This window comes from Meriones unguiculatus, chromosome 1 (assembly GCF_030254825.1).
Source record: "Meriones unguiculatus strain TT.TT164.6M chromosome 1, Bangor_MerUng_6.1, whole genome shotgun sequence".
NCBI classification, from domain to species: domain Eukaryota; kingdom Metazoa; phylum Chordata; class Mammalia; order Rodentia; family Muridae; genus Meriones; species Meriones unguiculatus.
In genome coordinates this window covers 175808098-175832673 of record NC_083349.1, presented here as the reverse complement: position 1 = coordinate 175832673, position 24576 = coordinate 175808098, and the positions used below count along the sequence as shown (strand labels likewise).

The 24576-nt window shown below is 39.5% G+C and overlaps 3 protein-coding genes across 3 annotated transcripts; 2 read left to right on the top strand and 1 right to left on the bottom strand.

The window, feature by feature from the left end:
• The first annotated feature begins 4739 nt into the window (after positions 1 to 4739).
• On the top strand, positions 4740 to 5687 carry LOC110539660 (olfactory receptor 8B8-like). Its single transcript, XM_021626499.1, has one exon. It carries the CDS (start codon positions 4740 to 4742, stop codon positions 5685 to 5687), a length of 948 nt encoding a protein of 315 aa, XP_021482174.1.
• A 7970-nt stretch (positions 5688 to 13657) lies between these two features.
• On the top strand, positions 13658 to 14520 carry LOC110539664 (large ribosomal subunit protein uL30-like). The gene has a single exon (XM_060371890.1). It carries the CDS (start codon positions 13685 to 13687, stop codon positions 14429 to 14431), a length of 747 nt encoding a protein of 248 aa, XP_060227873.1. The 5' UTR covers positions 13658 to 13684; the 3' UTR covers positions 14432 to 14520.
• Positions 14521 to 17241: 2721 nt separating this feature from the next.
• LOC110539668 (olfactory receptor 10S1) lies at positions 17242 to 18201 on the bottom strand. Its single transcript, XM_021626505.1, has one exon. It carries the CDS (start codon positions 18193 to 18195, stop codon positions 17242 to 17244), a length of 954 nt encoding a protein of 317 aa, XP_021482180.1. The 5' UTR covers positions 18196 to 18201.
• Between the last annotated feature and the right edge of the window lie 6375 nt (positions 18202 to 24576).

The following is a 24576-nucleotide window of genomic DNA, read 5'->3' as shown; positions in this document are numbered from 1 at the left end:
GTAGAAAGAGGATGATAACCAGAGGTTGGAGAGGACTGGGGCAAAGCAGTGCCTTCTTGACATGGCAGGACAGCTATGCCTGTTAACTCTCAGTAGCTGTGGTTTGATCTGAGAAAGGTCCAAACCAGTCAATGTAATAACATGGGTGTTGGAGGGGAACACAGGTTCTCTTTCCTAACTTAAGAGCAACTGAGAGTTGATGGCTTTTTGGGAAAAGAGTAAATTTTCTTTAAGGGTGTGGCTCCTGGTAGTTGCACCATGGTCTAGTAGATGGCCCCATATTCATGAGTCTATGGGCATCACAAATCAGACCTGGTGCGCCATGAAAATAAAAAAACCCTGAAAATTAGGAGGGGGTGTTTGGATGGCCCTTAGGGGATGACTGACTGAATATTATCAAGATACATTGTATACATGTGTGAAATTATCAAAGAACTAATTAAAATACACTAAAAGTAATGAAATATATATTTTTAAGACATAAATAAGGAAAAATTAAAATTGTCGAATAAAAAGCTCATAAAGTCAAATAAAATCTCAGTGAAGAGCTATATCAATAGAAGTGACAAGTAAGACAAGATAATCAGAGTTTAGGAGAAGATCTATCATGTATTTTATTTACCATGTTCACTCCAGAAATGCAAGGATGGGTTAACATACACAACTCAATAAATGTAATATATTTTGTTAATAGATGATGCAAGTTCAGAACTTATATGATGACCTCTAAAGATGAGGAAAAGGCTATTGACAAGATCCAACAATGAATGAAGCTAGAACGACTAACCTTGAGTCAGAAAACATAAATCATGCCAGTGTGTATACTGTAACTTGTATTTGTAGCCAATCATTTTTATTTTTTAAACATTCTTGGATCTCTAAACATTGCCGCTTCAATAAACTTGAATGATGAACGCCAGAATAGCTCTCTGCTAACAGTGGGAAAGGGAGTTAGTGATGAGCCAGGCTTTCTCCAGTTTTCAGGAATTCAAGGAAGCACGCCCCCAGAGTGTTAAGTGGACACTGCAAGTGAACTCTGCTTCCTCTATTCTTGCTTTTCTTTCCCTCTGGTACCCAGATTTATCTTTATTGTTTGTTTCAGTAAGATACACGAACAGATATATGTGTGCTACAGCAAGCACACAAACACTAACATCTAAAACATAAGTAAGAGAGCATGTCAAAGGCTGGCGAGATCAGATTGATGATTTAAGCAGCTGTAAACTTGAATAACAAAGACAATGATACCAGAGAGAAAATCCTCATCCCTCTTAGAATGACTGATTCTAGAAAACTTGTAGACGTGAATCACTGCGTGGGAATCCTGGAGTAAAACATACAAGGATGAATATAGAGAAGAGAGAGGTTCACTTTATCAGTATCACACCTTCCCCAGTGCTCTGTTTCTGGATTTCCCCACGTGAGCACGTCACATCAAATTGAGCTTCTTGCTCCTCTAACCTTCCAGGATGATTCCCAGGGGGACCACTTTAATCTCATTCCTACCAGAACACTAAGGAGACCAAAAGTGCCAGTAGTAAGTGCCACTGAGGAGACCAACAGTCCTGTAGTAGCTAGGAAAGAGGGAGAAAGCAGAGGCTCACAGACACCAGAGCAGAGAACTCAACAGGATGACACAGTCTTGCTGGCTCATCCATGGACACCAGGAGGGCACCATAGATTCACCTTGCCTATGCTTTCTCCAAGCTAGCGAGTGAGCATCCTTGTGACTTGCAATTCCATGCCCGTTCATAGTCATATGTATGGATGTGCAAAGCCTACACATACGTGCTCACCTAGGTGGCACCTATAGCAATAAGAGTGACAATTTTGGTTTGGGAGAAGACACGCAACACCGACAACTTCGGGCATTGCCTTATGGAACACAAACAGCACAGCGTAGAAATAAGTTAAACAGTCCTAAGAGGTAACATCCATAGAACAGTTCACATCGTGCCTCCATTTGTGTAACTTTCCTGAGCGACTGTCTATAGAAATGGAGAGCACATTAGTGGTTACCTGTGGCAAGGGAGGAGTAGGGACAGAAGCAACAAAGGCATTATTATTGAATGCAGCATAAGGTACTGCTGTGATTATGGAAATGTTCGGGGGCTTGAATAAACATTAATCATCCGTTTTTTAATAAACACTTGGTAGTATTCATTTGCATAATTTAACATTTTAATTTAGTTAAAACACAATTTATTGTTTATTTATTTTTAATATACTTGTCTTGCATATTTAAATTAATATTTATACTTGGGTTTTTAGAGGCAGGGCTTCTCGGGCTGTCCTGGACTTGCTTTGTAGACCAGGCTGGCCTTGAACTCACAGTGATCTGCATGCCTCTGCGTGCCTCTACCTTCCTGAGTGCTGGGATTAAAGTTGTGTGCCACAGCTTTCCATGCTTCCCCGGGGATGGTCCAAATGCTGTTGTTCTTGATTCCTGGTATATATAACTTAAATGTCTGGAGCCCTTGATGTCCTGCAGATGAAGGAGGAGGATGTCCTCAAATTCCTTGCCACAGGAATTCACTTAGGTGGCACCAATTTTGACTTTCAGATAGAGCAATAATACATCTACAAAAGGAAGAGTGATGGAATCTACATCATAAATCTGAAGAGGACCTGGGAGAAGCTGTTTCTTGGAGCTTGGGCTGTTGTTGCCGTTGAGTACCCTGCTGATGTCAGCGTCATCTCCTCCAGGAACACTGGCCAGCGAGCTGTACTGAAGTTTGCTGCTGCCACTGGAGCCAATCAGTGGCTGGCTGCTTGACGCCTGGGACCTTCACTAACCGGATCCAAGCAGCCTTCACGGAGCCGTGTGGTGACTGATCCCAGGGCTGACCAGCATCCCCTCACAGAGGCCTCTTATGTCAGCCTTCCCACCATTGCTCTGTGCAACACAGATTCTTCTCTGTGCTATGTGGACATTGCCATCCCATGCAACAACAAGGGAGCTCACTCAGTGGGTCTGATGTGGTGGATGCTGGCCCGGGAAGTACTCCGCATGCGTGGCACTATCTCCCGTGAGCACCCATGAGAGGTTATCCCTGATCCTTACTTCTACAGAGACCCAGAGGAGACTGAAAAAGAGGGGCAGGCTGCTGCTGAGAAGGCCGTGACCAAGGAGGAGTTCCAGGGCGAATGGACTGTGCCAGCTCCTGAGTTCACCACTCTTCAGCAGAGGTGGCAGACTGGTCTGAGGGTGTACAGGTGCCCTCTCTACCTATCTAACAGTGTCCTACTGAAGACTGGAGTGCCCAGCCAGCCACTGAGAACTGGTCAGCAGCTCCCACATATGTATGTATGTCTGTATGTATATATGTATGTGTGTGTATATATATATGTATATTTTTATAGTTGTAAATTTTCTAGGCATTTGTTGCAGATTAGTTAGCACTGAAAACACACATATAAATAACATTATTCAAATAGAGCAGGTTATATTTTGAAATATATATGTATATATACAACATACATCTATGCATACAATAAAAATTTTTAGTAAAAAAAGATGTATGAATTTGAAGGAGAACAGGGAAGGATGTATGGGAGGGTTGGGAGGAAGGAAAAAGAAGGAAGAAATATAATTTTATTATCATCTCAAAAAAAGTTAGAAAAAATTGTTTTTGGAAAACAAACAAGATCCATCCTGCTAAACACAATTTTCTTTTTCATCATTCTATGATGATATAGAATAATATAAAGCTTAAATTTCCACCAACATCTCTATATTACAACATGTTGGGCTTTGATAAATTAAAAAAAGAATCAGGGATGAGCAAAAATAATGCCAACAAACAAAACATTTTATAGTACTGAAGAGATTTTATAGAAGATAGTGAATATAAAGAAACAGTCATCTTGACTTTTTTTATGACTTGTGATATGCCCAAATATACATAAAATTGTGCCATTCTAGTAAGGCGTTGTCATTATTGACGAGGCTGTACATGCAGGGTACCGAATTTTGCTTAATTTCAAAGCCTGATCTTCAGAGAAAACCTTGGGGAATCACAGGCCTTCCAACTTTTAATCAGGTCCCAAGGATTATCCAGCTCATTAAGCCCCTTGGGCCATATTATCATGTGGCTCTTTTGATTTTAGTAGGGTTGGTGAAGACACTCTGGGCAAAGCCACCCTTGAATCCACAATCTGCAGCTCATAGTTTTTCAGAGCTTGAAGGAATAGGGCTGGAGTAGGAAAAACAACAATTGAACAGACCTGTTTTTTGCCCTGCATGGTCACTTCCTAAAATTAGTTGAAGCTATTTGCCCTGCATGAGAATAGGGCAGAAGAGTTACCTTTTTCTTTCTTGAAGGGGATGTAAAATGGTTAATCTTCAATTGTATGTAAGGTACTTTGCTTTTAGAAACCTCATCTAAGACAGCCAGAGGGGCTTTCATGGGCTTCCTCTCCTGTCTCCTTGAGATCTCACTGAGCTCAGAGGGGAGTTAGACTGGCAAGGCATGAATGGGGCAGGGAGAGTGGAACAGACATTCTGAAAATCAAGAGAGTGGTCATTAGCACGCTGAATAAAATTGACTTCTGAGCTTTCATATTCATGCTGTATAATTATGTGCTCTCAATTACATGAAATTTAGACAAACAGAAGGGCCAAAAAATGTAGGGCTAGCATTCATCTCTCCATTCTGGCTTTCAGTCTCATCATATGGGTTTACTTGTAAAAGCCTGGATATTATCTTAATGCCCCTCCTTTTCCCATTCTCATAGCTATGACTCGAGAAATGGCCTCAGAAAATAATTCTTCTGTGAAGGAGTTTATCTTGCTGGGCCTGACACAGCAGCCAGAGCTCCAGCTGCCTCTCTTCTTCCTCTTCTTGGGAATCTATGTGGTCTCCATGGTGGGGAACCTGGGCTTGATTGTTCTGATTGTTTTGAATCCTCACCTGCACACCCCCATGTACTACTTCCTGTTCAATCTTTCCTTCACAGATCTCTGCTACTCCTCTGTCATAACCCCCAAAATGCTGGTGAGTTTTGTGAAGCAGAACATCATCTCTCATGCTGAGTGCATGACTCAGCTCTTTTTCTTTGCCTTCTTTGTTATTGATGAATGTTGTATTTTGACAGCGATGGCCTATGACAGATACGCTGCCATCTGTAAGCCCCTGCTTTATAAGGTGACCATGTCCCATGAGGTCTGCTTTGTATTGATGGTGGGTGGGTATACAATGGGGTTTGTGGGTGCCCTGGCCCATACAGTATGTATGCTGAGACTCACCTTCTGCGATGGAAACATCATCAATCACTATATGTGTGACATACCCCCTCTGCTGACACTCTCCTGCACAAGCACTGCCATCAATGAGCTGGTTGTTTTCATCGTAGTGGGTGTCAGTGTGATGGTTCCGAGTCTCACCATCTTTATTTCTTATACCTTGATCCTCTCCAACATTCTCCGCATCCATTCTTCAAAGGGCAGGTCCAAGGCCCTCAGCACCTGCAGCTCCCACATGATTGCTGTCTCTCTCTTCTTCGGATCATCGTCATTCATATACTTTAAGTCTTCTCCTGTTGGATCAGTGGATCAAGATAAGATATCTACAGTGTTTTATACTGTTGTGGTTCCCATGATGAACCCCTTCATCTACAGTTTGAGGAATAAAGATGTTAAAATTGCATTGAGTAAGACTTTGAAGAAAAGGTGTTCATTTAAATAGAAAATGAATTGATATACATGATGAATCCTTAGATGGGAACATACATGATACATAAAGGTATGGAGGAAAGACTCCACCATTGTAATAAAATGCAAATAATCAAATGATAGAGAAAATGAAAGTAAGTACATATGAAAGTAAGTAAAATTAAGTACAGTTAAAGCAAGTAAGAGAGAGAAGGGAAGAAGTTTATTCGCTATGTTATTTGCAGAAATTACATGAATTCAAGGAAGAAAAGGAGGTAATACCCCAGAAAAGTCAAGCTGGTCAAATTCTAGAGTTGAATTTTTCTAGAATTCTTGTGTAGCTGTCATGGAGATAACTGACTTTCAGCCAACCACTTACATATTCATTGAATCTATTTCTGTTAAGTAATGGAGATGGTTTAGGGGCTGATTTTCTGGTTTTGAAAAGGGCAGAAACATGTAGCATGATCTTCTCATCTATCTTTCTGGTCTCTTCTTACTTTATTCTTAAGGAAGGCCAAGGATTTTTCCAGGTTTTTTTTTTTTTTTTTATCGTAGAAGTAAGCACACAAACATGAATGTGAGCTCAAATGAGGTCTTTGTTGGGAAAAAGTTGAACCACAACTGTTTGTCAGTTACCTCTAGAGGAATTGTGGTCGATCTAATTCATTAGTACTCTGCATTTTTCCTTCATTATTAAGTTTTATTCTTTCTCTGCCTCAGAATTTTTAAGTGGTGATAATGATGATTTATTAATCAAGGAATATAATCAGAATATTTATCCTGATTATCCTGCTAGGATAATTTTAAAAATAAAAATGAGTTGGTGAGGAAGATACTAATTATCTGTGGTCTCCAAAATCTAATTGATTACACTAAGGTGGACACCAGATCCAGGTGAGTGAGAAGATGCAGCAGATAAAGAATTATTAGACAAAGATATATCTGAATATACTTGAGGAGTACTGTGGACACCCTTCCTTAATAGAGAAGGTACAGACACTTACAATGTGTTTACTTCCTGTTGCCTGGTCAGGACAGGCTGTTCTGAGGAGTGTGTGTGCAATCAGAGTTTTCAGACAAGCCAGTCAGTAGAGCATTACAGGAAGACTGAAAACTGGAATTCTCCCAGATGCAGGAATGATTTTAATGCTTTTGAGGCATGAGAAACAGATGATTGTGAGTCTGATTAGTAGAAGAGAGGTAAGCACAGAAGTATGTGGTGTAGAGGAAAATAATTAAGGGATATGGTTCATGTATTTGGGCTTCGAAGGGAAAAATCTTCATTTGTTTATTTTCATTTATTCATGGAAGTGCTAAGGATTGATCTGAAATGCTTTCAAATGCTAAACAATGTCTTACTACATTCTGAAACCCTGACATTTAAAAGTAGTAAAAATCCAGGTGCTACTAGTCACACAAAGGAATCAGCTCTTATTTGCTTTGATTTTATTTATTTTTTGGCTCAGGCTTATCTATTGCTCAGGATGGCCTTGAACTACTGAGCTTAAGCAACTCTAGTGTATCAACCCCCTAAGTGGCCAGAATGAAATCTCCCTCCTCTGTGCAGAAACACTGTGCGTGAGTGTTTATTTATAAACAATCCAGGGCATTTCAGGAGCAGCTTGTTTTTAAGCCATGAAGCAACATACTGTAAGGAACATGGAATTGCCATGGCCCACAGGAGGGGTGATGTTTCTTTGGCTAGTTCTGCATGAGAGAAGATGAGTGTCAGCTAAACTGGAGAACAAGATAGGTGGAAATAGTTTTAATCTGGTGCTTTTTGCTTTCTCTATATAAGAGTCTACACTTGGAGAAACTGCTGGATTTGGACCCACGTGGTCTGGTTTTGAGCCAAGGTCTTGCAAGTTTTATTATTGGTGTTCTCTTAGTATTGACATTTTCATATTAAACTAACAGTAGTTGCTTTCATGAAACTGTACACAGGGAAAACCTGTAATCCCACAGTGGACAGGTATTCAGGAAGCCTTTTTTTTTTTTTTTTTTTTTTCTTTTTGAAAAGTACCATTTTCTTCCATGGGTTCACAAAGTAATTAAAAGCAGAATAAAAGTATAGACATCTGCCTTCATTTGTTTCTGTCTCCTTTTCTTTGAGTTTACTTCCTGATTTCCTCTGCATGTAGGCATATTAATTATTTGGTTGTTTGTTCCTGCCCTCCTAGTAATTTTCTTTACTTAATCTGTCTTAACTCCCTTCAAGGCTGAAGGCCCAGAGATAAGAATAACTGAAGTATCTTTCTGCCAACTTTCAGTGTCCCATTCCAGACTTCCAAAACATATCTTTAGTCATTTGGCCCTAAATTTATAGTAACAATGGATTTTGGGATTAACAGACACATCCTCCATGATGAGGTCACCTCCAACTAGAGGTGATCATGGGAATTACATTACTCCTGAAGGTGCTAAGAAAACTTCCAGGTCTATCTTTCAGAACCAGAGCTAAGGTCATGATTGGTTAGTCCACATTTTGACCCAGCATTGCTTAATTATGCAAATTCACTTTTGAACATTTTCTTTCTCTAGCTAAACCTAACTTCATGTCGCTATCTCAAAGAAGGCCGAAATACCTAATTTCCATTTTTCCAAACATTCATTCTAATTGACCTATTTCCCTGCCTTTTAATGGTTGGTTTCACTTGCTTTCGTGCGGTGACCAACTAGACCAGTCATACTGAGTGTCCAGAATCACAACTCTGGTCTAGGACTTGGGTTGACTAAGCCTTTCTTCATAGGAGAGTGTTTAGAGATAGGCCTCTATGCAGGTGATAAGATAATGTGAGGTCTTTAGCCTGGGTCCTGATTTAAACTGACTGCTGTTCTTTTAAGGATAGAAAACGGGGTCTGGAGACATGGCTCCATGAGTAAGGGATTGCTGGACAGGTGTGAAGACCTGAGTTTGAACCTGCTAAACCTATGAGAAACTTGGCATTATAGTCTATATGTACATAGTACACATGAAAAGAACAACTCAAAAGCATTTCCAGGAGAACCATAAACAAGATAAATATATACACACTCTCTAACCCTGCTCAATACAGTACTTGAAGTCTTAGCTAGAGCAATAAGACAGTTGCAGAAGAACAAAGAGAGACAAATAGAAAACAAGTAATCAAAAAATTTGTATTTGTAGATGAAATTATCTCACGCATAAGAGACTAAAAACTAAAGACTCAATCAAAAACCACTTACAGCTGATAAATACATTGAACAAAATAGCAGGATATAAATTTAACATAAAATAAGTAGCCTTTCTATAGTCTAACAACAAACATACGTAGAAAGAAATCAGGATAATAATCTCATACACAACAGCCTTAGAAATATCTTGTAATAAATCCAACCAAAGAAGACAAATACTTGTGCAAGGAAATGTTAAGACACTGAAGAAAGTGATGAAGATTCTAGGAAATGGAAAGCCCATGCATGTTTATGATTTGTTACAATTAATATTGTGAAAATGGCCATCCTACTCAAGAAATCTACAATTCAGTGCAATCCCTTTCAAAATTAGAAATAAACTAATCTTAAATTTTATATGGAAACACAAAGACACAGAATGGCCAAAGTAACTCTGAATAATAAAAACAGTGTTGGAAGCATTATGCTACCTGATTCCAAGGTATTCCACAGAGGTACAGAACAAAAACCAGCATGTCATTGGCATAAAAACAGAACAGACATGTTAATAAATGTAATAGAACTGAGGACCATGCATAAGTTCACCTATCGGCAACTACCCCATTTGTTGAGAGAGAAGGTAACAACACATGTTGGAGGAAAAAATAAACCTACCATCTGTTGGGGATTGGTTTGGTGCTGTATATTCAAATGCTAATTTCTAGTCACCAAGATCTGTTGTAGGCTGGATGAGGGCATTCTCATGTACCCCAAATGATGTTGTGTAAACTTGCTCTCCAGATATCTCTATAGGTTAAATAAAGTTGCTGACAGCCTGTAACTGGGCAGAAGAGAGGTAGGTAAAGTTTTGGTTCTTGGGCTTGGGGTCTGAGGTAGGAACCATGAGTCTGGGAGGAGAGAGAGAGAAGAGAGAGAGAGAGAGAGAGAGAGAGAGAGAGAGAGAGAGAGAGAAGCAAGAGAGGAAGCCTACGAAGAAGAAAGTCATCATGGGGCAAACAGTCCATGATCACATGGCCACAAGGGCTGGCCTGAAGGAATAGAAGTAGCCCAGGCAGGAACAATTATGGCAAGTAATATTGGGGTACAAAACTGGAAAACAGCAAAATAGCTTAGAGGGTTGATATCTGTCCAGCTCTAATGCTTTAAGGCTTATTATGCAGCTAAAAGATCTTTGTGTCTTTTATTCAGGAACTAAATGGTCTTAAATAGGGTAGAAACCATTAATAGTTATTTATAAGCAAAGGAGGGCATAGCAAATTCCCACCAAAATAATTATTACTATAATCATCAACAAATATTCAAACAGATCTTTGTCTCCCATCTGCCACAAAACTCAGCTCCAAATGGATCAAGGATCTCAACTTAAGACCTGATACCCTGAATCTGACAGGGGAGAAAGTTAGGAAGATACTGGAGCTTGTAAGCTCCAGAAAGAGCTTTCTGTACTGATCAGGACTCTAGTAGTACAGAGTTTATTAACATTGGTTAATAAACAGTATTCATGAAACGAAAAAGCTTCCGTATAGAACAGGACGTAATCACTTGAGTGAAGAGGCTGTTTACCAAATGGGAACAAAATATACCCAAAAAACATACTACATCTTGGATATAAAAAGATATTAAAATCTAGAGGTCAAAAGTACTTTGGTGATTAGAATAAGAATTGTCTCCATAGGTTCATATATTTGATTGCTTGGTCTCTAGTTGGTAGAACTACTTGGGGAGGATTAGGAGGTATAGTCTTGTTGGATGAGGGGTGCTGCTGGGGTGAGCTTTGAGGCTCTAAAGGCTCTGTTTTGTGGATCAAGATGTGAGCTCACACCCACTACCTCAGTACCATGCTTGCCTGACTACTGCAATGTTCCCCACCATGGTGGTCATGGTCGCATCCTCGGAAACTATAAATCCCCAATGAAAACTTTCCTCTAACACTTGCCTTGGTCATGGTGCCCCTTCTCAGTGACTGAAAAGTAACTAATACAAAAACAATCAGTTAAAATTAGAAAAAGTAATGAAACAAAGCAAAATATGAAATAAAATGGCTGAGAAATATTTTTTTAAATGATCAGCATTTCAAAATCTGTCATTAAAATGTAAACTAAAACTACTTTGGGATTTTACATTACCTCAGTCAGAATGTCTAACATGAGAAACAAAAGCAATGACAACAAATGGTGATGTGGATGTGAGAAGAAAAGGAACACACAGTCATCGAGGGAGTGAAAAGTCATGCAGATACGAGAGCAATCAGTATCAATCTATCATATACCATTACACACATATGTAAAAATAATGTAGCTATACCATTTCGCACATATACAAAAATAATTTAAGTAACTCTCTAATTGGAAACCAATGCTCCTCTTCATCATTATAGGCTGTGGAATAGCACAGTGCTGGAATGGACTACCTCTTTTGGGGTTGCCGGTATACTGGTGTTGTGGAGCACCACATATACTGTAGAACACCAAATATTTCACTCTACTGCCATTGCTCTTGGCTACTGTCTAGAATCTGATGACAGACCCTATTGCTGAAGACACCACATACTTAAAACATTAAACATGGAGAAATCAGGATGGTTCAGAGCTGGGAGCTTTGTCTCCACTGGTTAGTTTTTATAATGCTGGAAGGTACTACACATAGTATTGGAGGAGAAAGTTCGTCATCAGTACTACCCAACTATACACTGTGAACTATAGTAATGGTGCAATAGTGGCATGAGTATTATAGGAGAAACCAGTCATTTCCCGATTGATTAGGGCCTTTTCCACAAGAAGGGCCTTGTGCTTGACACTGTTTTCAGAGCTAAGAACCTGTGGCTGGCTAAGTCTTCCACTGTGGAGGATGATATTACTACAACTTTGCCAAATGTACACAGTATTAAACTGACTTTTAATGAATTATTATTATACTCATATGTTAGTTCAATCTTCAAACCTCATCATCAATGCTTTTTTTAGCACTAGGGATGAACACAGAAACTGATAATTGACCAGCATATAGATATTTGGAAACTGCAGAGTACTCAACTCTAAATGGTTCTTCTACATCATACTCCCGCCCCCCCAAGTCTTAGGGATCATCATGGAAGAGTGAATAGAGATATCGTAAAAGCCAGAGGTAATGGATGAGTACAGTCAACCAGTGTTTTTAGGACACAGCAGGGCTGCTGCACTCATGACCTGATATTGGTCATGTCAAAATGCACAGGACTTATAAGCCAGAAATATCCTAGCATGGACAATTTTTTTGGGGGGAGGAACATGAAGTTCTACCCTAGCTGAAGAGCTATTGACAATTGATGGCTCTCGAGGGAAGACAGCTTTATTCAAGAATTTTGCTCCTGAGAGACTATCCACATTTCACTGATGTCTCTGTAATGCATATACATATTAGATGTGCTGAATATATTAAATGAAGAAAAAAAGAAAACATGAAATATGGGAGGTCAGTGATGGGAAGATGTGCCATGGACCGGCCCAGTCAGGCTCCCGTCGTCCGTGGGAGAACAAGGCTTTGGACAGGCAGACATGGTTTCGGTGAAGAATTGATAGACAGAGACACCTTGATGGTTTTGACTCTGCTGCAACTTTACTGAAATCAAACTAGTATTTTTATAATGATTTCACAAAAGGCACCTTAAAATTGGCATACTTCCCAGAACATTCAGACTTTTACCAAGAACACAAAGTTTACATTTTAACTCAAAATGCAGTCAAACATAAAGCAGTACCCACAAGTAATCTTGACCTAAAAACTTTTTGATCAGAGCAAACAAAGGAAAAGAAACCTCAAATATAGTTTCATTATTGCTAACCAGTGAAGAGGAAAGTCAGGAGCTAAGTCAGATACCTGCCAAAGTCCCTCTCTATATCAAAATCTAACTACACCTTTGTTAACCCTCCTCCCATATGTCCTGCCCAAGATTTATGATCTCTAGGAACAAGGCACTGAAGGGAGGGGGAAACTCCTGTCAGCTGCACCTCTCATGCTATTATTTCTTAAGAAGGAGTCTATTATTATTTTACTATTCTTAATGCCTATTAATACTAAATCTAATTCATTACTTTCCTTAAACTTATTATTTTTATTAAAGCCTTTAACAATCTACTAATAATAAATTTCTTTATAAAGTTAGTTGTGCTGTTTCAGGTGTCACAGAGAAAGATCAAAGAATTCATTATTCCAGCCCCAGAGCCACAACTGAAGAAGTGTAGAAATCTCAGAACATGCCTCTTTTCTAAGTGGGATGAGTTTGCCAGGGACCTTCCAGGGGGCTTATTTCTGGAGAAATCATATCTCCTGCCCTGTAGCTTATGCTACTATGGTGACACTGGCGTGGGTGTAGCAAAGATGAATAAACAATTGGAGTGGACTTGATTTAAAGAAAATAAATAAATTAAAAGTAAAAATATATTCTATATTACATAGCTATTATTCATTTGTAAGTGAATATATTCCATGAGTGTCTTTCTGTTTCTGGGTTACCTCACTCAGGATGAGCTTTTCTAGTTCTATCCATTTGCCTGCAAATCTCATGTTTTTAACTAACCTTAAAACTTTAAAAACAAAAAGATTTTTTTAAATTTTATTTTTAAATTTTATTTGTAGAAAACTAATAAAAATTTATATACCTAGAATTTAAAACAAATGAAATTTAAAAGTTCTTGAATAGGTTTAGACGTTATTGATATAACACAGTAAATGAATGCTGAATTCAAAGGCAAATAAAGGACAATATTTTTAAAAAATGAAAACAGCAACAGACCTCAAATATAAATCAAAAGTAAACAGAGGATTAAGACTTATGCAGCTCCTTTTTTTTTTTTTTTTTTTTTTTTTTTTTTTTTTTTTTTACTGGTTGCCACCATGGAGGCTGTACCAGAGAAGAAAAAGAAGGTTCCTGCCGTGCCAGAAACTCTTCAGAAGAAGCGAAGGAATTTCACAGAGTTGAAGGTGAAGCTCCTGCGGAAGAAATTTGCCCTGAAGACGCTGCGAAAGGCAAGGAGGAAGCTCATCTATGAGAAGGCCAAGCGCTATCACAAGGAGTACAGGCAGATGTACCGGACAGAGATTCGCATGGCCAGGATGGCAAGGAAAGCTGGAAATGTTTACGTCCCTGCAGAACCAAAACTGGCGTTTGTCATCAGAATCCGAGGTATCAATGGTGTAAGCCCAAAGGTTCGCAAGGTGTTGCAGCTTCTTCGCCTTCGGCAGATCTTCAATGGCACCTTTGTCAAGCTCAACAAGGCTTCGATTAACATGCTGAGGAGTGTGGAGCCGTACATTGCATGGGGGTACCCCAACCTGAAGTCTGTGAATGAGCTCATCTACAAGCGTGGCTATGGCAAGATCAATAAGAAGCGAATTGCCTTGACAGAAAATTCCTTGATTGCTCGATCTCTTGGTAAATTCGGCATCATCTGCATGGAGGATCTAATTCATGAGTTATATACAGTTGGAAAACACTTCAAGGAAGCAAATAACTTCCTGTGGCCCTTCAAACTGTCTTCTCCACGAGGTGGAATGAAGAAAAAGACAACTCACTTTGTGGAAGGTGGAGATGCTGGCAACAGGGAAGACCAGATAAACAGGCTTATTAGACGGATGAACTAAGGTGCTGCCCAGGAGTTATCTATGACATTTTTTTTGTAATCTGGTCAGTTAATAAAACCGTCACAGCTTGGCAAGAAAAAAAAAAAAAAGACTTATGCAGCTCGTCAGAACATCTCTTTGTCTTTAGAATGAACAAAACAAGGATGCAAGAACAAGAATATAAACAAATTTTAATTGCTGAGTAGTATTCCATTGTGTAAATGTACCACAATTTCTGTAGGGGAGGAGGACCTCCCCTTTCATCAGTGGACTAAGGGAGGGGCATAGGGGAAAAAGAGGAAGGGTGGGTGGGACTGGGAGGAAATGAGGGAGGGGGCTACAGCCAGGATACAAAGTGAATAAAATTTAATAAACAATAAATAAAAATATTATGCCACGCCTACACTCTCAGCTGTTACATATATCCATGTGTATGTATAGGCTAGCATCTGCATGAGTACCTGAATCAGAACTGACATAAAAGCAAACTAATGTAAACTTGACCCAAAATTCTATGTAAAAGAATATTTTTCAAAGAAATGGTACTTTATTTATTCACAGTGAAGCAAGTTAAGAGCAGGAACACAGAGCATATTATTTTAAGAATGGCTTGAAAACAATGACCATTGGCATTTTCATCATTGGGGTAATTGCTGCTACTCAATTACTACAATCATGATTTTTTTCACATGCTCTGCCTTCCAGAGTATTGTAAAATTGTGAATATGAGCTATTGAACACGAGGCAGGATATCAATCAATCTTTCTTTCAATCAGTGTTATTTAACTTCTTTTCATGGCTTTGGATAGCTCATGTGAAGAATCTTTAGTCACTCTTACAGGAAAACCTTTCCTGCAAATTAGAACTGAAGTTCTAGCTTCAGCTATTAAAATTGCACGGTCCTGAGAAAGCTTCTTTGCCTCTGTAGGTCATGATTTCCCCATCTGCAGGTAGAAAGGAAAATAAAAATGTCTATTGAAATATACTCCTTATGGGCATGGTGGTGCACGCCTTTAATCCCAGTACATAGGGAGGCAGAAGCAGGCAGATCTCTGTGAGTTCGAGGCTAGCCTGGTGTACAAAGCGAGTTCAGGACAACAAAGGCTACAGAGAGAAACCCTGTCTTGGGAAAGCAGCAAAAAGGGAAAAAAATATTGCTGATGAGCAATAATATAGGTAATGCAATCATCACACTGCCTTGAGGAAATGCATTTGATGGTGGGTTACAATTACTGTATTATTCAGGGTTTTCTGGAAGAAAGAGAACAGATAGAATGAATGCATATTAAAATGGGTTTATTAGATTAGCTCCCACGGTATATTTTCTGAAGTTCAACAATGGCTGACTCAAACTTGGGAAGGTAAAGAACTCTGTAGATGCTCAGTTCATGAGGCTGGAGGTCTCAGCAATCCCAGTCTGTCTCTGTAGGTCTGGAAGTTTCTTAGAGAGATGCTGATCTTCAGTCTCCTTTGGAATCCCGAAGAGTCTAGTTCTGATATCAGCTAAGGCAGGTAGCATTTGTAACTACAGAGGTGACGAGCTTGTTAGCAAGTGTGAAGCCAAGCAGGCTCCCCGTTTCTGTGTTCTTTCATCTGGGTTACCACCAAAAATGCTGCTCAAGAGTGAAGCCTTCCACTTCATATAATATGATCAATAAAATCCCTCAAAGGTGTGCCTGTCATTGTTTGGTTTAGTTTTCTCCAGACCCAGTTAAGTTGATGACCACGATTATCCATTACAGTTGCTATTCTAATTCTAATACACATTCAATTATTTTCTTTCATAAATAAACCTGTAACAACATCTTTGAATTTCTAAGACCTGTGTCCATTAATACAAATTCCATCCTTTTATGTTTATTGTATTGTATTAGTTTATGAACTGATCATTCTATAAGTTGTTTTCGTTTGCTATAGGACATAGCATAAGGAGTAATTTGTTTAGCTGTGGCTATTCCTACAGAAGAACAGTACAATTAAAGTGAAAAAGTGCTGTGGATATAATGTGTTTAGCTCTGCAGTGAAAGCACATTTATCCAAAGGTTAGGATCAGTCACTTGTCGTGAAAGGCATCAGAGTTCCTTCCCTCCACCCTATCGCAAATTACTTTAAATAGAATCATGATGGATTTGTCACCTCATTATCGAAAATTTTGTTCTTGTGGTTGTTCACCAATGGAAATACCAAAACCTTGTCAATTATCTCATTTAAACCTAATACAATTCTACATGAGAATTATTTTTAACTTTTTTCTTAAACTGAAGTTACAACTATACGATTTTACAAAATTTTCTATCTATTTTGACTAGAAGATTCAGCGTTTGGGACATGGGTATGTCTCAACTCCAAGTTGGTTGTCTTACCGTGAGTATGGTTTTAGGTATCAGAACCTGGAATTGGAAGAGATAAGGTCATGACTTTCTAAGTGATGCTGGGCAAGCCACAGTTCTTGCTGGGGTTTTATGTTTATCATGATAAAACCTACTCTCTTCTCTTAAACCAGGAGGTAAACCACAGTAATTTGGACCTTGTACTTTTGCTTTAAGAATTCATAATGGATATAGAGTCAATACAATTACTTTACAAAAAGTACACAAAACAATAAGCATTTGAATAATATTTTAAAATACCCTTAAGCTTAAGTCTTGAAAATACTAGAAAAAGACACCTCTGTATTCTGCATTTTATTGATGAAGAGTTTGTAATGGAATTGCTGTTGAAGGCCAAAGAGAAGAACATGCGACCCAGTTGACACTCATCACTTTCCTCCTTAGAGTAGGACTTGAGTGGTTGTCTTCCTGGCAGGCATAGAACACAGCTGCAGGCTCAGGTTAGGGAGCTGGGCTGCCTGCTGGAGACTCTGGCGAGCTACATACCAGCCTTCGCAGAGCCCGCTTGACTTCCTTGTTCCTCAGTGTGTAAATGAAAGGATTGAGCATTGGAGTGACTATGGTGTAGAAAACCGCTGGAGCTCCCGCCCCTGCGCCGGGGGAGCTTGGCTGTAGGTAGATGCAGACCGGGGGCATGTAATACAGGAGCACCACTGTGAGATGTGCTGTGCAAGTGGAGAAGGCCCGCTGCCTTCCCTCTGCTGAGCGTATGCGAAGCACGGCGGCCACAATGAAGACATAGGAGATGATGATGAGGATGAGGCAACCTGCAGCCACCACACCAATGTTTGCGAGCATGACGAGCTCGTTGATGGTGGTGTCTGCACAGGCTAACTTCAGTACTGGAGGGATGTCACAGAAGAAGTAGGCAATATGGTGAGGTCCACAGTAGGACAGGAGGAAGGTCAGGGAAGTATGAATTGCAGAGTGCACAGCACCTATGGCCCAAGTGCTCCCAGCCATGCCTGCACACACCCTCCTGTTCATGGCCACTGGGTAATGCAGGGGCTGACAGATAGCCAGGTAACGGTCATAGGCCATGACTGTATATAGAAAGCACTCAGTGCTGGCTAGGAAGTGAAAGCAATATAGTTGAATAGCACAGCCTTGGAAGGAGATCACTTTCCCATCCAGAGTCAGCAGGCCTGCCATGACCTTGGGCACTGTTACTGTAGACAGACATGCATCCAGGAAGGAGAGGTGGCCCAGGAAGTGGTACATGGGGGAGCGGAGATGAGGATCAGAGCCCACTGTAAAGAGAATGAGGAGATTGCCAGTCACAGTGATGCTGTAGATGAGGAGAAAGAGGAGGAAGAAGAGGCCAGGGTGCTCAGCCGTGTACATCAGACCCTCCAGGAAGAAGTGGCTCACTGTAGTCTGGTTGAGATACTCCATCTTCTCAGCCAGCTTCGCACCCCCTGTTCAGTAAAGCTGACCATGGGAGAGTAAACAGCTGCCCTCTTTCTTCAAATATATTTATTATTTGATGCAGCCCATTTTGGCCTTGTCTCAAAAGCTGAAAAGATGAACAGGTTCAATTCAACTTCCTTCTATGCTCGCTTTTCCACATAACTCTTTCTTGCAAAAATAAAGTTTTGGAAGTGTGATCTGCAGTCTTGGGTATATAACAGATTGAAGGATTGTCTGCAGAAATGCAGTTTCTAAATTAATTACATAAAGAGTATATATCCTGCTGTCATTGAGAAAGTGATTTTGGCATATGCTTCAAAATAGTGATGCTCCTGCCTCCTACTTTCCTCTGCTGTGCTTTACGTGCATCCAGCTACACACTTAATTGCTGTTTACCATCTGGGAATTGCATCCATCCCTGGACTTGCCTAGAGTCAGAGGGCTATTACATCAGCCAGGAACACAACCTCCCACCCCTGCCTCACTCAGAGGGAGTTCTTTGGAATGTTAGCTACCCACAACCCTCAAGAGTACGACAATGAAGCCCCTGAGAACAGACTATGTAATTACCCAAACTATTTCTTCAGTACAGTTTAGGTTCCCCCTATTTTACTTTTTCTTACACTTTTGGGAGTTGTTTTCCCATGACTTTCTTGGTGCTCCATTCTACTAGTTCAGAACTGGAGCATCAGAGTTCTCTTTGATAAGTTCTGTCTCCTCCATTAGCTCTTGTATTATGTGAAAATCTCTCTCCTTGAATTTTACCTACAATGTTTTCAGTTCCCACACACTTGCCTCAAGGATTTTCCTGGACTGGAATCTCATGTACGATCTCTTACTTCCTGGTGTTCCCATGGTTACACACTGTTCGTCTCAGCTTCCCGAAAACGTCTTAACTGTGACCTTTACTATGACTGCATCATTTTGTGACAGTCAAAGTACTGATATATCTTTCCGTTGTGATGAGAAAATCATCTTCTTCAGTCCTCCCATCCATATGTGCCACTTATCTTCTTTTCTGCTATAATTCTCTTTGACACAATCACAGCATTCTTTCCGAAAATGAACAAAACCCCTTCAATATTCACCTATTCTGCAGGGCTAATGTTAAACTTTAATTCTCCAGAGATTCACTTATACACATTTTTCTTTATACTGATTTAGATATTCCTGAAACCCAGTGGAAACTATGAATTCCCCAAAATGCTCTGCCTTGGGTGGTTTGATGAATCTGTGTTAGTGTCATCTAGTCTCAAGGCGAACACAGGGAAGAGGCTTATACCTTGTCTACTTTCTCCCTGATAGTTGGAGACAAAACGTTTGAAATAAGGAAGCACACAGTTTTAAGACTTGCACGAACTTCAGTTTGAAGTCCCTGTTGACCACTTATCATCTGAATGACACAGATGGTGACAATAGATCTCTCTGCTGTGTTTATTTTTCTTTCCTTGTGTTAAAAATATGGATATTCCCAGTGACTACTTAATTTTTACAACTGAGTGAAGCATGTAGCATAGGATCTTAAGTTCTTCATATCGAATGCATTGGTAATTGCCCTGATGTTTTTGATAAAGAGCTAAAACCCCTCTGCGTGGCTAAGCTGAGGAAAGCGATCTCTGTATCAGGAGAGTTCCAAGTCCAGTGTTGGGTATCCTGGAATTCGGTTTTATTTACATGTTTTGTGTTTTAACCAATGAAATTTTGATTTCCTTGTTCAACAATCACTCGAATGAGTATGATTAAAAACAAGATAAAGGGCCAGCAAGATGGCCCCAAAGTCAAGATGCCTGCTGGCGAATCTGGCAACTGGGGTTTGAGTGCTAGAACCTATGGTAGAAAGTAAGACCAACTCTTGTTCAAGTTGTCCTCTGACCTCCACACAGGTACCATGGCACACATGCACTCCTTCCATACTTATACACAAAGCAAGTAAATAAATGAATGTAATAAAATTTAAAAATCAGTTAAGGAGTAACAAGCGTTTAAGATATGGAGAAACTGAAACACACACACACACACTGGGATTGGGACAGCCAGATGTATAAAATGGCCTGGCTCTTTCTTGGTTAAAAGTAAACCAACTCTACTTAACACAGATATTTTTTTAAACCCAGGAATCTGTGCAATAAAACGTATGTCTCTGCAAACACTTTTTTCCCTGCAGAAAAATGTTCATGGCAGTTATTTGATATAGCCAAATCCTAGAAATAAGTTTGTCGCGCACATCAAATAGTGAACAAATAAACACAGCACATATCGTAACTAAGTATTAGCAACAGAAAATTATTGAGCCAGAAATGCAAATCCTATTTGCATTTTCCATGTTTATGAAATATGCCGAAATAATCAGTTTAGAACAACAATGAAAAACCACACAGTAGTAGATGCCTGAAACGAGGATAGCAGTAAAAATGGCCGTAAATGTTTTTTTCAAGTGATAGAAATGTTCTAAAATGTAATTGTGGCAATAAGTAGATAGCATGTCAATTTTACCTTGTAAGCAGAGGGGTTTTATTAGATATAAAGTGGGTTGCATAGTAATGGGAAGAGGGACTGCCTCTGACATAATCTGATTGACCTGCTCTTTGATGACCTCCTCCTGAGGGGGAGCAGCCTTACCAGGCCACAGAAGATGACAATGCAGCCACTCCTGATGTGATCTGATAGACTAAGATCAGAAGGAAGGAGAGGAGGACCTCCCCTATCAGTGGACTTGGGGAGGGGCATGAATGAAGAAAGGGGAGGGAGGGTGGGATTGGGAGGGAGGAAGGAGCTTATGGGGGATACAAAGTGAATACAGTGTAATTAATAAAAAATAAAAATAAAGTAAAAAAATTAAAAAAGAATAGTTTAAGCAGCTCTTTAGAAGATGCTTAGGGGCATAAAACAGAACTCAGATAAATGAAGAAAAAAAGTATGACTTACCCAATTTGTACTTTTTCTTTGAAAGCCTACTCATTACTTCTACTATTTTAAGTTCCAAGCTTACCTCTTTTCAAGCAGGTTGTGATTTCATTATTGTTGTGTTTATTTTGTTTTTTGTTTTTAATTGTCTCTCTTCTTACCCCTAAAGCCCTGAAACTTCCTTCAGTCCATCGTTAGTCCAGTGGTTAATCTCTAGTCTCAATGGCTAGCAAGCACATGGAAAGTGCTCAGTAATTGTTTGATTGTTTGTAACTGCTTCAGATCTAAGTTTTTTTTTTTTTTTTTTTTTTTTTTTTGAGACAGGGTTTGTCTGCATAGCTTGGCTATTCTAGATTCACTTTATAGACCAGGCTGGCCTCGAACTCTCAGCAGTCTGCCTGCCTCTACCTCCTGAGTGCTGAGTGCGGAGATTACAGGTATATCACCAACTCTCACATGAGGGTTTTTGCTTTGTCTTAATTGTATCTTGCTTTCTCAAGTTTGGTTGTTGTCTGTTGGAGGCGTGCTCTTTTCTGAAGGAAAGTGGAGTGGGAGTGGATATGGGGAAGAGGAGAGGTAGGATGTGGGATGAGTGGAGGGGGGAAAACTGTGGTTGGGATACATTATATGAAAGAAGAATCAATTTTCAATAAAAAGCTCTTTCAAGTGAAAACACTATCATAAAACAAAGGTAAAAATTCTAGGTGTACTCTACTTGTTACTAGGAGCTTGTATTCCTAAGTATTTTCTCTGTGAAAACAGGAAATACATGTATAAATAACAAGCCATCGAAATGTTCTTATTTATTTTTATTTCTGTATCTATCAGTATATATGATAAAAGTCTGTGCATTTATGCTTGTACTTCCACACCTAATTCAATAACGTCTGTTTGCTTATTCAATATGAAGACATGTGGCTCTTGTCCTAGGGTTTTTATTGTTGAGATAAAAATACCATGACCATGAGTAACTTGGAGAAGAAAGGGCTTATTTCATCTTACACTTCCATATTACAGTCCATTCTCAAAGGAAGTCAAAGCCAGAGTTCAAGGCAAGAACATGAAGTAGATACCATGTAGGAACTCTATTTACTGGCTGTTCTCCATGGCTTGGTCAGCTTTCTTTCTTTTTTTTTTTAATATTTTTTTTATTTATAATTTTTATTTTTTTATTTTAATCACAGGTTATTTACTTTGTATCCCAGCCATAGCCCCCTCCCTCAGTCCCTCCTAATCCCACCCTTCCTTCCTCATCTCCCTGCCCTTTTCCAAGTCCACTGATAAGTTTATTTTTATTTTTATTAGTTATAGTTTATTCACTTTGTATTCCACCTATAGCTCCCTTCATCATTCCCTCCCAACCCCTCCCTCCCTCCCTCTTCTTCATCCACGCCCCTAGTCCACTGACAGGTCCTCCTCCCCTTCCATCTGATCCTAGTCTATCAGTCTCAACAGGGTGAGTGCATTGTCTTCTGTGGTCTGGTACGGTTGCTTCCCCATCAGGGGGAGGTGATCAAAGAGCAGGCCAATCAGTTCATGTCAGAGACAGTCTCTGTTCCCATTACTAAGGAAACTGTACAACCGCTTTGGAAATCAATCTGATGCTTTCTCAGAATATTAGGAATAGTGCTACGTCAAGATCCATCTATACAACTCCTAGACATATATCCAAACTATGCTCAAGTATATACAACAAGGGCATTTGCTCAACTATGTTTGTAGCAGCTTTATTTGTAATAGCCAGAACCTGGAAACAACCCAGTTGTCCCTCAACAGAGGAATGGATACAGAAATTGTAGTACATTTACACAAAGGAATATTACTCAGCAATTAAAAACAAGGAAATCATGAAATTTTCAGGCAAATGGTGGGAACTAGAAAAGATCATCCTGAGTGAGCTAACCTAGAATCAGAAAGACACGCATGGTATATACTCACTTATAAGTGGATATTAGCTATATAATATAGGATAAACATATTAAAATCTGTGCACCTGAAGAAGCAAATCAAGAAGGAGGACTCTGGGTAAGATGCTCAATCCTTGTTCCGAAAGGCAAAGAGGATGGACATCAGAAGAGGGAGAAAACAGGGAACAGGACAGGAGCCTATCACAGAGGGTCCCTGAAAGACTACCTGGCAGGGTATCAAAGCAGAGGCTGAGACTCATAGCCAAACTTTGAGTGCAGGGATTCTTATGAAAGAAGGGGGAGATAGAAATACCTGGAGGGGACAGGAGCTCCACAAGGAGAGCAACAGAACCAAAATATCCGGACATAGGGGTGTTTTCTGAGACTGATACTCCAGCCAAGGACCATTCATGGAGATCACCTAGAACCCCTGCACAGATGTAGCCCATGGAAGCTCAGTGCCTTCTTATGTGCTCTGGGAGTCACCTCCAATAGCGACAGCACTGCTCACAGTAGGCTGGGATCTCTAACATAAAACTGCAGTCAAGGAAGTTCCCCATAGTCTCGACCATGGTCTAATTTGATGGAGGGATTTCCTCAATTCAGGTTCCTTCTTCTCAAATAACCTCAGCTTGTATCAAGCTGACAGAGCACTAACCACAGCAAACAGCTTTTATTAGGTAAATATTTATTCACACATTCAAATATTTTCTTAAGTCTCTTATGTGTTTTGAATCATAAAATTACACAATAGAAGAATGATACCTTGTTTTCTTTTGGTACTTGAATAGTCTTAAGTTTTATATTTATGTATTTAGTTCAGTTTCAGTTTATTATTTTATTCTTGTATATAGCCAATAAAATATAGATGTTAATGGCTAATACTCTGTTGTGTAAATGCACCATGTTTTCTTTATCTGTTTTATTGCTGAGGGACATCTATGTCTTTTCCAATTTCTGACTATTAGAAAAAGAGCAGCAATGAATGTGTCTGAGAGAGTGTCTCTTTGGGAAGATAAAACACCCTTTGGATATATGCCCAAGAGTGGTATATATGGATCTTAAGGTAGATTGATTTTTATCTTCCTGACGAACTGTCACACTGATATCCATAGTGGCTTCACAAGTTTGTATGCCCACCAACAACATATAAATGTTTCTCTTATTCCACATCCTTGCCAGTATGAGCTGTCATTTGTTTTGTTGATCTTAGCCATTCTGATAGGTGTAAAATGAAACCTCAAAGTAGTTTTCATTTGCATTTTCCTGATGGCTAAGATTATTGAATATCCTTTAATTGTTTCTCAGCCATTTTAGTTTCCTCTATGGAGAATTTTCTGTTTAGATCTGCACCCCATTATTTAAATGGATTATTATTATTTTTTTTAAATATCTGGTTTCTTGAATTCCTTATATATTTTGTGGCTTTGACAACCTGAAGATTGCCATATTTCCCTCTGGGTACCTTCCAACTTAATTTCTGCAGTCCTGTGATTTTCAAACCTGTGCACCTACCATATTCCTGACTGGCTCAACTGCTGCTCCTCTGTTTTAG

What these genes read in the sequence shown, in the direction of transcription:
- LOC110539660 (XM_021626499.1), top strand. Translation starts at nt 4,740, where the DNA reads ATGACTCGAGAAATGGCCTCAGAAAATAATTCTTCTGTGAAGGAGTTT.
- LOC110539664 (XM_060371890.1), top strand. Translation starts at nt 13,685, where the DNA reads ATGGAGGCTGTACCAGAGAAGAAAAAGAAGGTTCCTGCCGTGCCAGAA.
- LOC110539668 (XM_021626505.1), bottom strand. Translation starts at nt 18,195, where the DNA reads ATGGAGTATCTCAACCAGACTACAGTGAGCCACTTCTTCCTGGAGGGT.